The 13,123-nt window shown below is 42.8% G+C and overlaps 1 protein-coding gene across 1 annotated transcript in view; it reads right to left on the bottom strand.

The window, feature by feature from the left end:
* LOC117558797 (voltage-dependent N-type calcium channel subunit alpha-1B-like) overlaps positions 1–13,123 on the bottom strand; it is a gene marked incomplete at its 3' end in the record, with an annotated part of 86,669 nt that overhangs the window by 66,444 nt on the left and 7,102 nt on the right. The window contains exons 4-5 of the mRNA XM_034235191.1: positions 12,593–12,698; positions 9,145–9,284 (exon numbers count right to left, since the gene is read on the bottom strand). Of these exons, the coding sequence (XP_034091082.1) occupies positions 9,145–9,284; positions 12,593–12,698 (246 nt within the window). The remainder of the gene's footprint in view (positions 1–9,144; positions 9,285–12,592; positions 12,699–13,123) is intronic.

Genomic DNA, 13,123 nt, shown 5'->3' with positions numbered 1-13,123 from the left:
TAGCTGGTTGCAGCTCTACTAGATTTTGTATTCCTGACCACATCCCTGTGTGAGCGTGAGCGGGAAGAGAAGGAGCTCAGGGCTGTTTACAGACCGAGTGGAGCTGGCGTCAGTCTGCTGTGATGAGGACGACATGGCATCAGCAGCACAGAGTCCACTCACTGAAGGCTTCGCTAACCGGCTAGAAGACGTGACGCAGAACAGCCTGAACACACCACACAGCTGTCGGGTCACTGGCCGCATCCGTCAGTACAGCAGATATTGAGAAAGGGATCAATAACATCAATCAGTGATCAACCTGAAATACCTCTGGGAACGTCCATGTGGATTCAAAGTCATTTTAAGAAAGGCAGGAGAGGAGGGAGTTGATAAATGATCAAGTCTGACAAATTGTAGGTGGAGGAGCATTGTTTGTCCATCCTTATCACTACTGTGATAACACAGGCCCCCCAGCTGCCTCTCCAGAACTCTGCAATGACTTCTCTGCTTTCTTTAAAAACAAGATTGCAGATATCAGAGCAACCATTACAGCCTCAACAGTAGCTCGGACCCCAACCCACCTGCTCTCCCTTCATCAACGGAAGTCACACCTCTGCAGCTTCAAACGAGGTGACGTCATCTGCACTGCTAGCCATCATAGGCAAATCAAAGCCTACCAGCTGCTCCCTCGCCCCATACCCACCCGCTGCTAAAAGCCTGTTCGCCAACCCTGGTTAATTTCCTGACAACACTCATCAACAAGTCACTACAGACTGGTGAGGTGCCTGTCCATTTCAAAACAGCAGTTGTCACCCCACTTTAAAAAAAACAAATATCGACCGAGAACTCCTCTCCAACTACAGACCTATCTCCAACCTCCCGTTCCTTGCCAAAGTGCCTTGAGAAGGTCGTGGCCGCACAGCTCCAGTCTCATCTGTCTGACAATGACATGTATGAGACCTTCCAATCAGGTTTTCCGCCCTGCACACAGTACAGAAACAGCCCTAATAAAAGTAGCCAACGACCTACTGATGGCAGCCGACTCTGGGTCACCCAGCATCCTGGTCCTTCTTGACCTGAGTGCGGCTTTCGACACAGTGGACCATACCATCCTCCTCCACCCGCCTCGAGACCTACACCAGGGTGACGGACACGGCTCTGGAGAGGGTTCTCAAGCTACCTCACCAACCGGAAGTAACCACGTGTCTCTGGGGGGTTCCAGGTCTGACGACACCGCAGTGACATGCGGGGTCCCACAGGGCTCAGTGCTGGGGCCGATCCTGTTTTTAATCTATCTATTACCTCTGGGTCATATCATCAGACAACATAACATCAACTTCCACTGCTATGCCGACGACACTCAGGTCTACATCAAAACACAACCCAATACCACTATCCAAACACTAAACAACCTGCCTGGAAGACATCCGCTCCTGGATGACCACCAACTACCTTCAGCTCAACAGCAGCAAGACGGAGGCAATCCTGATAGGCACCACTGACCAGCTTGCCAAGGTCGCCAACATCAAGCCCCTCCCTTGATGGTCAGCTCATTCCTCTCTCCTCCGTTGTCACCAACCTCGGTCTAAGGTTTGACCCCACTCTATCTTTCCTAAGCCCACATCAAACACATCACCAAGACCTCCTTCTTTCACCTGAAAAACATTTCCCGACTGAAGCCCTCACTCTCAACTGATGACATCAAAAAACTGGTTCATGCACTCGTCTTCTCAAGACTAGACTATTGCAATGCACTCCTCTCCGGTCTCCCAGCCAAATCCATCAAACCGCTTGCAACTTGTCCAGAACAGCACAGCCAGAGTTCTCACCGGTACAAAAGGTCCGCACACATAACCCCCCATACTTGCAAAACTACACTGGCTCCCAGTCCACTACAGGATCCAGTTTAAGGTTCTGCTCCTCACGTACAAAGCCCGGAATGGACAAAGCCCAAAATACCTCTGTGACCTCATCCATACCCAGACATCTACCCGCTCTCCTCCGCTCCAGCCAACGCTCCTCTTCTTCACATCCCCCGCACACGTCTCCGAACAATGGGAGACCGAGCCTTCTGCTCATTCGCCCCGCGCCTCTGGAACTCCCTCCCAGATCAGCTGAGATCTGCCCCTTCCACCGAGGTCTTCAAAACCGGCCTTAAGACCCTCTTCTTTCAGGCAGGCCTTCCAATAAACTTTGAGCATGGTACACCTGGAGTATTGCCATTTTTATCGCTATCTCCGACTTTACTTTTGTACGCTATTTTTTTTTTTTTTTTTGATTTCTATTATTATTACAATTATTTGTTTAATCTCTCCAAGTGTATCAATATCCCTTGTTGTGAAGCACTTCGAGATTTGTCTTGGCAGATGAGAAGCGCTATATAAATTAAATGTATTTATTTTATTTACTGCACACCCAGCTATCAGGATGCAGCTTGTGAGTTAAGAAAAAGGACACAAACCCTCTTGCCCCAACTTTGAGCTCAGCTGGTCAGAAACCCAGCCAAAAATGTATAATAATTCAAATGTATTTGTTGCTGTGTATCCAAACCTCAGCAACTAGGTTGGTAATGCAATGGTAAATATAGGGCATCTCTAGACGACCACTCAAACAAACACCAGCATTCAACAATTCACACATTGAGGCAGAGACAGTGCCAGCTTTCTCATCAGCAGAAATACTCAAATAAAATAACATTTATGACAAAGACATCCGCAGATGTGGGCCCAAAGACACTTCAACATGTTGACTGAAGAGGCTGGAGATCAAAACACTGACCAATCATCCTGAGCCACAGTCGACCTGACAGCCAATGTTATTATCAACAATATCAATTAACAAAACATATTGGTTGTGATACTAAAACGTTGATGTAAACAGTTCCCCTGTCTAACTACATTTGTAACCTGTGAAATAACACGGGTGTTTGCAAAATGAATCTGCTAATGCTTAAATTTGCTAATTAGTACAAATATAAAGTACAGCTGATAGTAATGGGGATGTAATTTGCTGTTTCAGTCTTTAACAAATTGAAAATGCAATATTTAATTTGGATAGTATGTTTTTACAACTCACTCGGAGGAGAACAAAAATGCCTGTATCAAATGGCATGACAATATATCCAACCACAGATATTGACAACAACATGTTGTGTTAATCAATCCAACAGATGTTAACATACTTGATAGTATTGGATACATCTTTAACCTGCTGGTAGCCCCAGAGGAAAAGTCAGAGGACCACCAAAGTGATTAGGATAAATGAGGACAGTGAACGCCTATACAAAATGTCGTGGAGATCCATCCAGTAGCTGCTGAGATGTATCAGTCAGGCCATTGGACGATCTGTTGGGCATCCATAGAGCCATGCATTCTGCTACAAAGGAAAACATTTACAGAAACAGATTCAAAATGGGGTGCGTGTTAACATCAGCTTTGATAAGCGGATGTTAAATCAAACGACAAAATGCTTTTAAACCCCAACTCACCCCTTAGCTGCCGTTATGTACAGCTAAGACATTGACACGCTCACCAAGGCCTGGCTGTCAGACCAGTGGGTGGTCAGACAGCCGGCAGACCTTCAAAGGGAGCGTTTATTTATCCTGCCGGGCGGGGGCATAAGCTAAAATGACCCGACCTCTGTAGTCTCCGCGACTATACTTTGAGGCCGCCTATTGTGGTCGCCCCGCCGCCAGAGAGGCACATGAAAGGAAATCACAACTTTGAAGTCGACACACAAGCGCAGACACTCGCCCCGACCACTTACAGTCCCGAGACCCGTGAATCAAACATTCAGATAAATAAAAGCAACTGCCCTGGTCTTTGTTACGCTGGAGATGACAGCGGGATTATTGTTCTCAGTGAGTTCACCCGGCAGCCTTAGGTTGCCGTTGCCATAGAGTTTTCACGGCGAGTGAAAGGCCATTGGAGGCTTTGGTCAATAACAGCAATAAAAGGCCAAGAGCCAGGGGGGGGTTAAATGTAGAGCCATTGAGCTGTCACTGACACACAGTAAAGCATATACATGACAATTTGGGGACATATTACATGACTTGAAATGTATGTTAAATTAAATTAAATGTATTTGTATTGAGCTCAATGTAAATGTTTCCATCAGATACGAGCAATCTTTGGCTTCTTCTAGATACCCTTTGTGAAAAATGTCTAAATGTTCTAATTTGTAAAAGCGTGAGTGCCTAAATGGCCCTGCTCCAGGTGGAACGTCTCAATGGATAATAAAGTAAAAGGAGTTGCAGCCAGGCAAGTAATACAAGTACGAGGGGCTTTGGACAGTCATCTTTTTTGTACCTCACAATGTGATTTAAAAAGGGGGGTGAATTACAAAAAGGTTCATATTAATCAGTTTTGAATTGATCCATTTGTCAGGACATTTACATCTCACACATCTGCCTACACAGTGACATACAACATACAGAGCATGAATATACACAGTATGTTTTACATTGAATTTTAAAGTAAAGATGTACCACGTGAGATCAGATATGTATGTTTGAAATATATACTTTCAGACCCACCTATACGCTGCAGCTGCCACCCTATAGGTCAGGAACACTCATTTGCTCTATATACTATGTCACGGTCCCTGGCTCACGAGTACTTTGTTGCGTATAAAATTGATTACTTGAATTTGACACAAGTTATAATGCATCACTCTTTGTATGTAAGAGTACGAGCCGTGTGTGAGAACCCAGGAGATTCTTTCTCAGACACAGAGTTTCTCAGGAGCCACAGAATATATTACAAACGGCCAATCAGACCTAATAACTCCCCTTGGCCATGGTAGAAAGTATTATAAATCACTTTCTTGGCTTGGTGACTGATGGCAACATTTCAAGAACGTAAGAAACCACTTTACTTCCTGGCTTAAAGAAGAATATGTAACCTAAACTGCCTCTTCTAGTATCTGGAGGAAACCAGACTAAATGGACTCCTATTAAGTTTAGCCTTTGAAATTAGAACAAAAGTGAGTCATGTCATCTTTTCCCTCTTGGACTTTTTATAAAATGTTCAGCCACTGAGTCATGATCACCCAGTTTCTGCGAGCACGATGCTTCATACTGGCAAATGTTCTATATGCTCCAGAAAAGAAAATGGGTTTGAGAGCAGAGCAGGCTACTCACGCAGTCTCTTTATGTCAGACGGCGTCATGCTCAGCGTGTGATTGGACGTGCCTGGCTCCTCATCACGACGCTCTGTTCCTGGGCTGGCCGGCTCGGTGTTCTATTGATTAGGCCTTTGACAGATTGATTCTCTTATTAGGGGCTCCTAATGCCTGATCAGGACAGATTGAAGGTCTGCCACTGCCTCCAGCTACACTATCATTTGGATCCTTTCATTAGGATCGGATGGCTGTATCCACATAATTATCCTAAGCACTAACAGGCGGAGAATTAGCACTGATTCTTAGATATTTGAAAAAAAAGGATATATATATGTCCATAAAGATTAACGGAGCTTAATATTTTAAATATCAAGTAAAGCAGTAATAGCAGATCCACGGCCACATATTCACAGTGTATCTTAAATTAGATTTCTGACCAGTTAGATCAAATAAAAACCCTCAACGATCACTTTTGATTATATTTTTGCATCTATTATTCATGCATTGATTGATAACTGCATTAGTGTTAACGTTCCTAAGGGTTTCTCGCTCACCATTTATTATTCTGTTGCTACTCCGAATATCTTTACCGAGTTATGAGCTCTTCTTATATACCAACTTAAGTGTGATGAGTAATTCTGGCCTGCAGGCGGCTCCTCCCCGGTGTGGAGTACACAGGACAAAGCTGGAGCAGATTTGAACACCCAGGTGCGCAGTATAGTCCTTCTAATCCTCTTAAGTTCACTTAGGGAGGCTGCACATCTGAGCACATGCTTCAAATGTCTTCTCCTCCTTTTATCACTCTGCCATCGGGACGGTATTTCCAAGGATCAGATTTTTCTCATACTGCGACCCAGTGGTGATCTGATCGATCTCGTATTGATGTGTGCCTGGCGCCGGACACCTTCCCCCCCCCCCACAATCCCCCAGGAGCATGTCGAGCACAAAGCAAACACAGCGTCACTCACATACATACAGAAACACCCGATCAGGCAGAGGCACATTGTCTACCATGGTCGCTTGGCAACCAAACGGAGACACACACACACACACACAACATAATGGTTAATTTGTATCCAGCTGTGTCAGCAACGGGTAGTCAAAACTGAAGAGCTATTTCTCCTGCTTTAGCTTCTCAAGAGATTTTTAGACACATGACACCCAGTAAATAACAAAATATTAACATCATCCTTTCAATTCAATATCCAATCATCTAATTGGCTACCGATGATTTAAATGACTTCCTATGCATGACAACATAATGATGACGCCTCTTATTTTTAACCTTGAAATGTGACGCAGAAGGCTGAGAACCACTGCTGTTAGGCTATTGATCTCCAAGGTGTCGGCACTGAAAGCAGCTGAAGCCTCTTTCCACATGAAGATGGTGGAATTCAAAATAAAATAAAAACGAAAAAGTACACAGGGGTTGTTTGAAATAGCAAATGTCTACACATGTACATATGCATACATATCAACATACATATATACATACACACATACACGTGAGCATACATACACATCTATACATATACATTGAATCGGTGTATAGAAACAGTCAATAGGGATGGTCGTCTTTGGGATATGTAAATCCTCCACTTTTTCCATATTTCTTCAAATGTTTTATTTTGACTAATTTGGTTTGCTATTTCATTTGTTACTTTCGGGTCTCGAAAAATATATGATTTGAAAAACTGTACTTGTATTATAATGTGACTCCAAATAAATAAAGAATTTAAAAAAAGAAGATGGTGGAATTTAAGTGTTTTGCTCAAAGCAATGTGCCATGAAGATGTGCCTGTGATCTCCAGATTTAATTTGACAGAAAGCCTTCTTTCATCTTCCTCACACAATTCTACCACTGTGTGTGGTAGGTATTGCAGGGGAACATTAAGTCCAATCACAGCTCCAAACACACATCTTCCCACTTATGCTCTGTGTGAAAGCAAAAGAAAAGAGCATCTCAGAATGTTATTGTGCTGGCAGGGGCTTGAAACAGGAGAAGAAATGTAATTTTGAGCACCAGCTTTCTGTGTGTTGGCTTAAAATGCAAGATGTATTTACAAAAGGAATCCAAAGAAAATATGACAAGGTAATCAATCTAGCTTTTTCCCTCTCTTCAGTTTTATTTGTCTGCTTTTCTCATCACAAACACTTGGTAATCTTTGTTGCTCTTTCAATACACACTAGGGCTGCTCGATTATGGCAAAAATCATAATCTCGATTATTTGGGTCAATAATTGTAATTGCGATTATTAAATGCGATTATTCATAAACATCCATTTATTGGAGCAACATTGTTTTGAAAAGTATGTTTTTAACAGTTGATTACCCTGAACGTTAAGTATAACTCAACTGAAAAACCCAAAACAAAAAATATTATAAAAAAAAAAAGTAATAATAATAATATTTTTTATTCCGATTAAGTTTTTTTCGTAATCGTTGCAAGCCATAATCGTAATCGCGATTAAAATACGATTAATTGAGCAGCCCTAATACACACCTTGATTTATTTGCATATTGACCTTCTGAAACAGGACACTATTTACAGCTCAAATCCAATCTGGTCCCCACAAAGCAATAAGGCAGTACAATACTCATCTACTCAAGGTACCAGAGCAATTACTGTTAGCATCAAGTGAACCTGGATGAATCAGGCACATTTCTGACTGACTTATTCAGGCTGTGGAGGGGGACACAGGAACATGATAAGAGTGGATTAATGGACTACTTTTCCATTGTAATCCATCCAAGGTAAACATCTAATGGTTTGTCCAGCAGTGGGAGTCAGTAGTGACATCGTCAACATTGATTGAGAGCTTTCCAAGCTTCTGTAAGGTACTCCATAAGGTGGTAGCTGTTGAGGAAGCCACTGATGGTATTTTCACCATGCATTCAGAGGTGTAGAGGAGCAAGGGTTAAACTAAAAAGGACGGCTTCCTCAGTGTAAACTATAATGGGACCAAAGCGTTCTGAATCTATCGAGCAATTCATGCGTCCCAAAAAACTCAGCATCATCAGGATGCACCTTCCGATGAAAGAGGTGAGGGTGCCATGGTAACAAACGATCAACATATCGCAACCGTGTGATAATCGTAACGCTCTAAATGTGCCAGCTTGTGTGTTTTAAAATACTCCACTCCACAGATTGTTTTGTTAAAGATTATGGTTACCAGTTTTAAATGGCTTCACAGGACAGTGTGATTGTTGTCTCTTTAAACAATAAAATAAGGGCTCTCAGAATAATACAGGAGGTGGAGGAATTATAAGCTCAGTTGAAAAACATCCTTTAGGCTGACAACCTCCTGATGCCATGGATAGTTAAAAGCAGAGAAGGAGCATCATACCGCCTCACAGTCATATCTTCAGGGCTGCCTATGCTGGACTCCCAGCAGTATTCTCTCAGAACGATTGACCTGACTATTGCTCTGTCTTTGACTTTCCAGGACACCTTTCTGATAATAAGAAATACAGGCCATTGCATGTCTCCAAGCTTCTCTGCGAGACATACACTCTTGTCGAAGCCCTGCTAAGAGGAACTACAAAAGCATATTTTGCAGAACTCTGTGGTCAAATGAGTTGCAGTGTCAACATATACTTATTGCTGAAAACCATTTATCAAATACAAAACGTAATCATACTCAATTTTCCAAGAGGTGCGTATGGTAGACAAAAGTTTCACATTCTCTTGAAAAAAAGTTATTTTACAAATTATTACGTAAAATGTCTGACCAAAACAGGAAGATTGAAAGCCATACAGTGTGTCCATGTAGTGTAGTCCACTAAAAAGGAGCAATATGCAAAGGTTAAAGCAACAGATGTTCCTTGTGACACTTGTTTCACATATTTTCCTGATTTGTGTTGACGCTAGTAGGCAAACCCTTTTACTGGAAGAGGTTGATTTCACAAACCTCTCTCTCTCTCTCTCTCTCTCTCTCTCGCTCTCTCTCTCTCTCTCTCTCTCTCTCTCTCTCTCTATGCACTCAGACACACACAAAAGCAACCACTCTCTCACTGCGGACCACGAGCGGTCGAGGGACTCACCCCGTGAGGACGACCACGAAGTCCATTACATTCCAGCCGTTGCGGAGGTAGGAGCCTTTGTGAAACGCGAAGCCCAGGGCGATGATCTTAATGGCGGCCTCGAAACAGAATATTCCAATAAAGTAGGGCTCTGTGTCGTCCTACAGAAAGACAGAGAGAGGATGAGAGTTACAGGAAGATATTTTTGTGTGAGGTCAGAGAGGGGTCAATGAAGCGTTAAGCGAATGAGAGGGGGGTAAGGCAAAGAAAGAAAGACGTCTTCTTTCACTTCTTGCAGAAGCATGAACAGAAGTGCAGTCCGCTTCTTTGGATGAAAACAGAGTAAATACAGTGAAAACAAATATTCACACACACAGTATGATCTTAAGGGCAATGCTAACTCAAAGGAGCCTCATGAACGCTAAATATTTTTAAAATGTATTATTTAACATACATGGAGAATATCATTTGTTGGGGGTAAGGGTTTATTCTTGTTTACCATACCAGAGAAATTAAGTAGCTCCACGCTAAAGGGAGCAGAGGGGCTATTTTACCAGAGGGCTACCCAAGTTGATGGTTACTGAACATTTGGTACAACTAGGAGGTAGAAGGGTACCTGGATGAGAGCAGAGGTCAAGCAGAGGGGTATTATAGGGGGATACAGGAAAATGACCAGGAGTACTAACCAGCTGGGCATCCTGAGGTGCAAACGTACTAGAAAAGGCACTACAGGGGGGCTGTTAGGTTTGATTTTGGAGAAAGAAGAGGAGACTCGGGCTGTTCAATTGCCCTACTGGTGTGATGTTTGGACAAAAAGGACGGAAGGAGGAACTTAGGAACGACTAGAGCAGGGTTTTTTCCCCAAGGGCCCCCCCCAAATGACTCCTGTTGGAAGTTGCGGCAACAGCGGTAATTAAAGTTTAAAAGTCTCAAAAATGCTACAACTACTGTCACAAACTGGATGAAATGTGAAGTATTTTGTTATAGGAGGATGAAAGCGTAAGAGCACTATTGGAGTGACTTTGATGGTTATTAGACTCAGGATTAATTCATTTGGATTCCCACTGTACAACAATTCCCAAAGGGATTAAACTGTTTAAAACATATGTTCAAAGTAAGCCGGATTTTGCCGTTGTGTTTATGTGGATTCAAAAGTCATAAATAATCTACAAAATGGAGGAGACCGATCTGATCGGAGCAACTGCGACAAATAATCCAACTGAAACCAGCATGGACAATGACTGTTTTAAAAATGCGCTTATCCAGAAAAGCCTGGTTTGGACACTTTACAGGCAGAAGAAACATTTCTATTAAAGAAACAATTATACATTTCTGTCTTTTTATGCCTTTAATAGCTACTAACTTGATTTTTTATTCAAATTAATTAATCAATTATTTCTAAATATGATATTTGGCCTCAAATCAACTGAGGCCTGGCACCCCCCCCTGCGATCTTTGGCGCCCCCCAGGTTGGGAACCACTGGACTAGAGCATCAGAAGGAACAAACACAGGACCATTTGGGTTACAAGTGGAAGTTTTGGAGCAAACCAAGAGGGTACATACACCAACTAGGGGGTTACTTGGGACATTGAAGTGCCCCTGTGGTTAATCATTGTGAGAAAAATTAAGCAAGGAATTTAGCAGGCAATTGGAGCGACCACAGGGAACTTGGGGGCCTCTTGTTGCAACCATAGGGGTAAAGATTGGGTCAACCAAAAGGGCATGTGTACCGAACAAAAATACACTTCAGCAACATTTTGAACAGCCAGAAAGGCATTTGCATTATTCAAGTGCCACTCTGGTGTGATATTAAGACAAACAAATTAGGCATAATGAAATTTGGAGGTACCTTGAGTGACCAGAAGTGCCTCTGTACTGTGAAATCAGGGCAAATCAAAAGCACATTATCCCAATAGTACAACGATATTCCAGTTTGAAAGAGCTCTTTGGCAATGAGAGAATATGCACAACACACATGACTGGACATGATTGATTGGGGCACTCTGCGTCATCTCCTAAAAGTGTCAGAGTTTTATCATTTGCACTATGTGCCTAGGTTAATCCTGGGCCTTGCTGTAAGTAAGGGAAACTGATCAGGCGTGGATGACATGACACTTTTTCCTTTGCCTCCATTATTATCTGCAAAAGCCTGGGGCGATGAGCAGAAGATATCTCACGCCTACATTAACCTCTCTCTCCCCTGCGATTTTCCACCCTCGTTCCCAGCATACTACAACCTGACAGAGAGTGTCTCCAACCCCCAGCATCACTTGGTCTCCAACATAAATAATCACGTAAAAGCAGTGTGACAGGCTCGAGCACTATGAGAAACGTGACCTTTTCTATGGAGCTGGCTGACTGCTGTGCACATCCAGAGATAATGTTTGTTGGACCAGAGATGCGGTTTCATGCGTGAAGGCTGCGGTGGTAAAATAATGACAGTTTGTTATTGTTGAGAAGCAGATACACTGATCCTGGCCAATAAGAGAAGCTGTAGGAGACTGCAACGTTTCACATCAAGCGTTCAATGTCGTACAGTATATTCATTTTGGCATGAAATACAAAGACAAGACTCATAGACAAAACAATTGAATCTGTTATGTAATGACAGGGCTGGAGGGCTGCCTGGATAAATGTCTGTACTAGTAGTGTGTTAACATCTATTATACATACATCTAAAATACTCGTGAATTATGAATACGCTTGCATAAAACGGCTGGGGATATCCCGAAGGATCGTGGTGCTTAAGATCAGCCATGGATCTGAAATACCCTTGCTGAATAGCTTCCATCATCGCCTCCACTTACAACACGCCTCCTACTCTGTTGACAGAGCTTCATAAATAATAGCTGATCCCTTGTTCTAATTAAAAGGCTTCTTGTTGTATTACATGCTCGAGGTGGAGGAGGCAGCGACAGGATGCCTGTTTACTCCTTTGTGTAGCCACTCTAATCCCTTTTTCAGGTGATGAATGCTACCTTTTTGTTTTCCGAGTTGTTAACATCTTCACTGCTGAATTTGCATTGCAGCTGCTGAGACGATTAAAAACAGGAGTGGGTTTTCGAGAGGAAATAATTGACTTTTAAACATCAAGCTGTTGCTCTTTGTAACACTCCTATTTAAAGACAAACTCCCCTAAGCTACGACACCCTTAAGAACAAGAAGAGCAAAGTGCTGAACCATGAAGCTACGTGCTATTTGCGTTGTTTGTTTTTCCCCCCCGGTACGCCAGGCGGGAGTTGCCTCTTGACCTCCCAGTGTTGCAGTCTGTTTGGTTTGCTCTCTCTGATACTGGTTAGCTATGCGACGTGACTCTTGCAGTTTGTTTGAACTGGGAAGCTCAGTGAAAGCTTCTGTTGACCAACAAAACACATGCTTATAAAATAGAAACAAATCTGTTTAACTGGGGTTAACTCTGACTACTTTATCTGTCTAAAGGAAGTGAGGTCATCAAGTGGAAGCACTTACCAGGCGTTCTGACATGGGCGTCTTGTCGTGTTCAGGTAGATGCTGCTCCAGGGCCAGGACGATGCAGTTGGCGATAATTGTAGCTAGGATCATGTACTCAAATGGAGTGAGAGAGTTAAGGAAGTGTTGAAAGAGAGAAAGTTGCATTCATTTCATTTCACAGCTCAAATCATTGACTATACATTTTCATATGGAATGATTACCAGGATAAATGTAACCAATCAATGTTGGTGATTATCAGTCTAATAAAATAAGGTGCCTAATCATGACAGACAACATTAACATCAATCTAATTATCATCCATGTTGCTGTATGCAAAATGCCATTAATTTGGACGTAGTCTTTCCACTTAAGCATAAACCTTCCACAGGCTGTGTTTCAAGGCTTCCCAGAAAGAAAGCGTCCTATACATGCGCTCATCATATTTCCAGATGGTTGACCATTTCCAACCATTTTCAATGGTTGGCTCATTCTGCAATCCATTTTCACTGGGTCATTGCCCGCGGGTCAGGGCCTATTGAGAGCCTGTGA

This window comes from Gymnodraco acuticeps, unplaced genomic scaffold (genome assembly GCF_902827175.1).
Source record: "Gymnodraco acuticeps unplaced genomic scaffold, fGymAcu1.1, whole genome shotgun sequence".
Classification (NCBI taxonomy): Eukaryota; Metazoa; Chordata; class Actinopteri; order Perciformes; family Bathydraconidae; genus Gymnodraco; species Gymnodraco acuticeps.
Note: the sequence above shows the minus strand (reverse complement) of the source record. Positions and strands in the feature narration are given on the sequence as shown.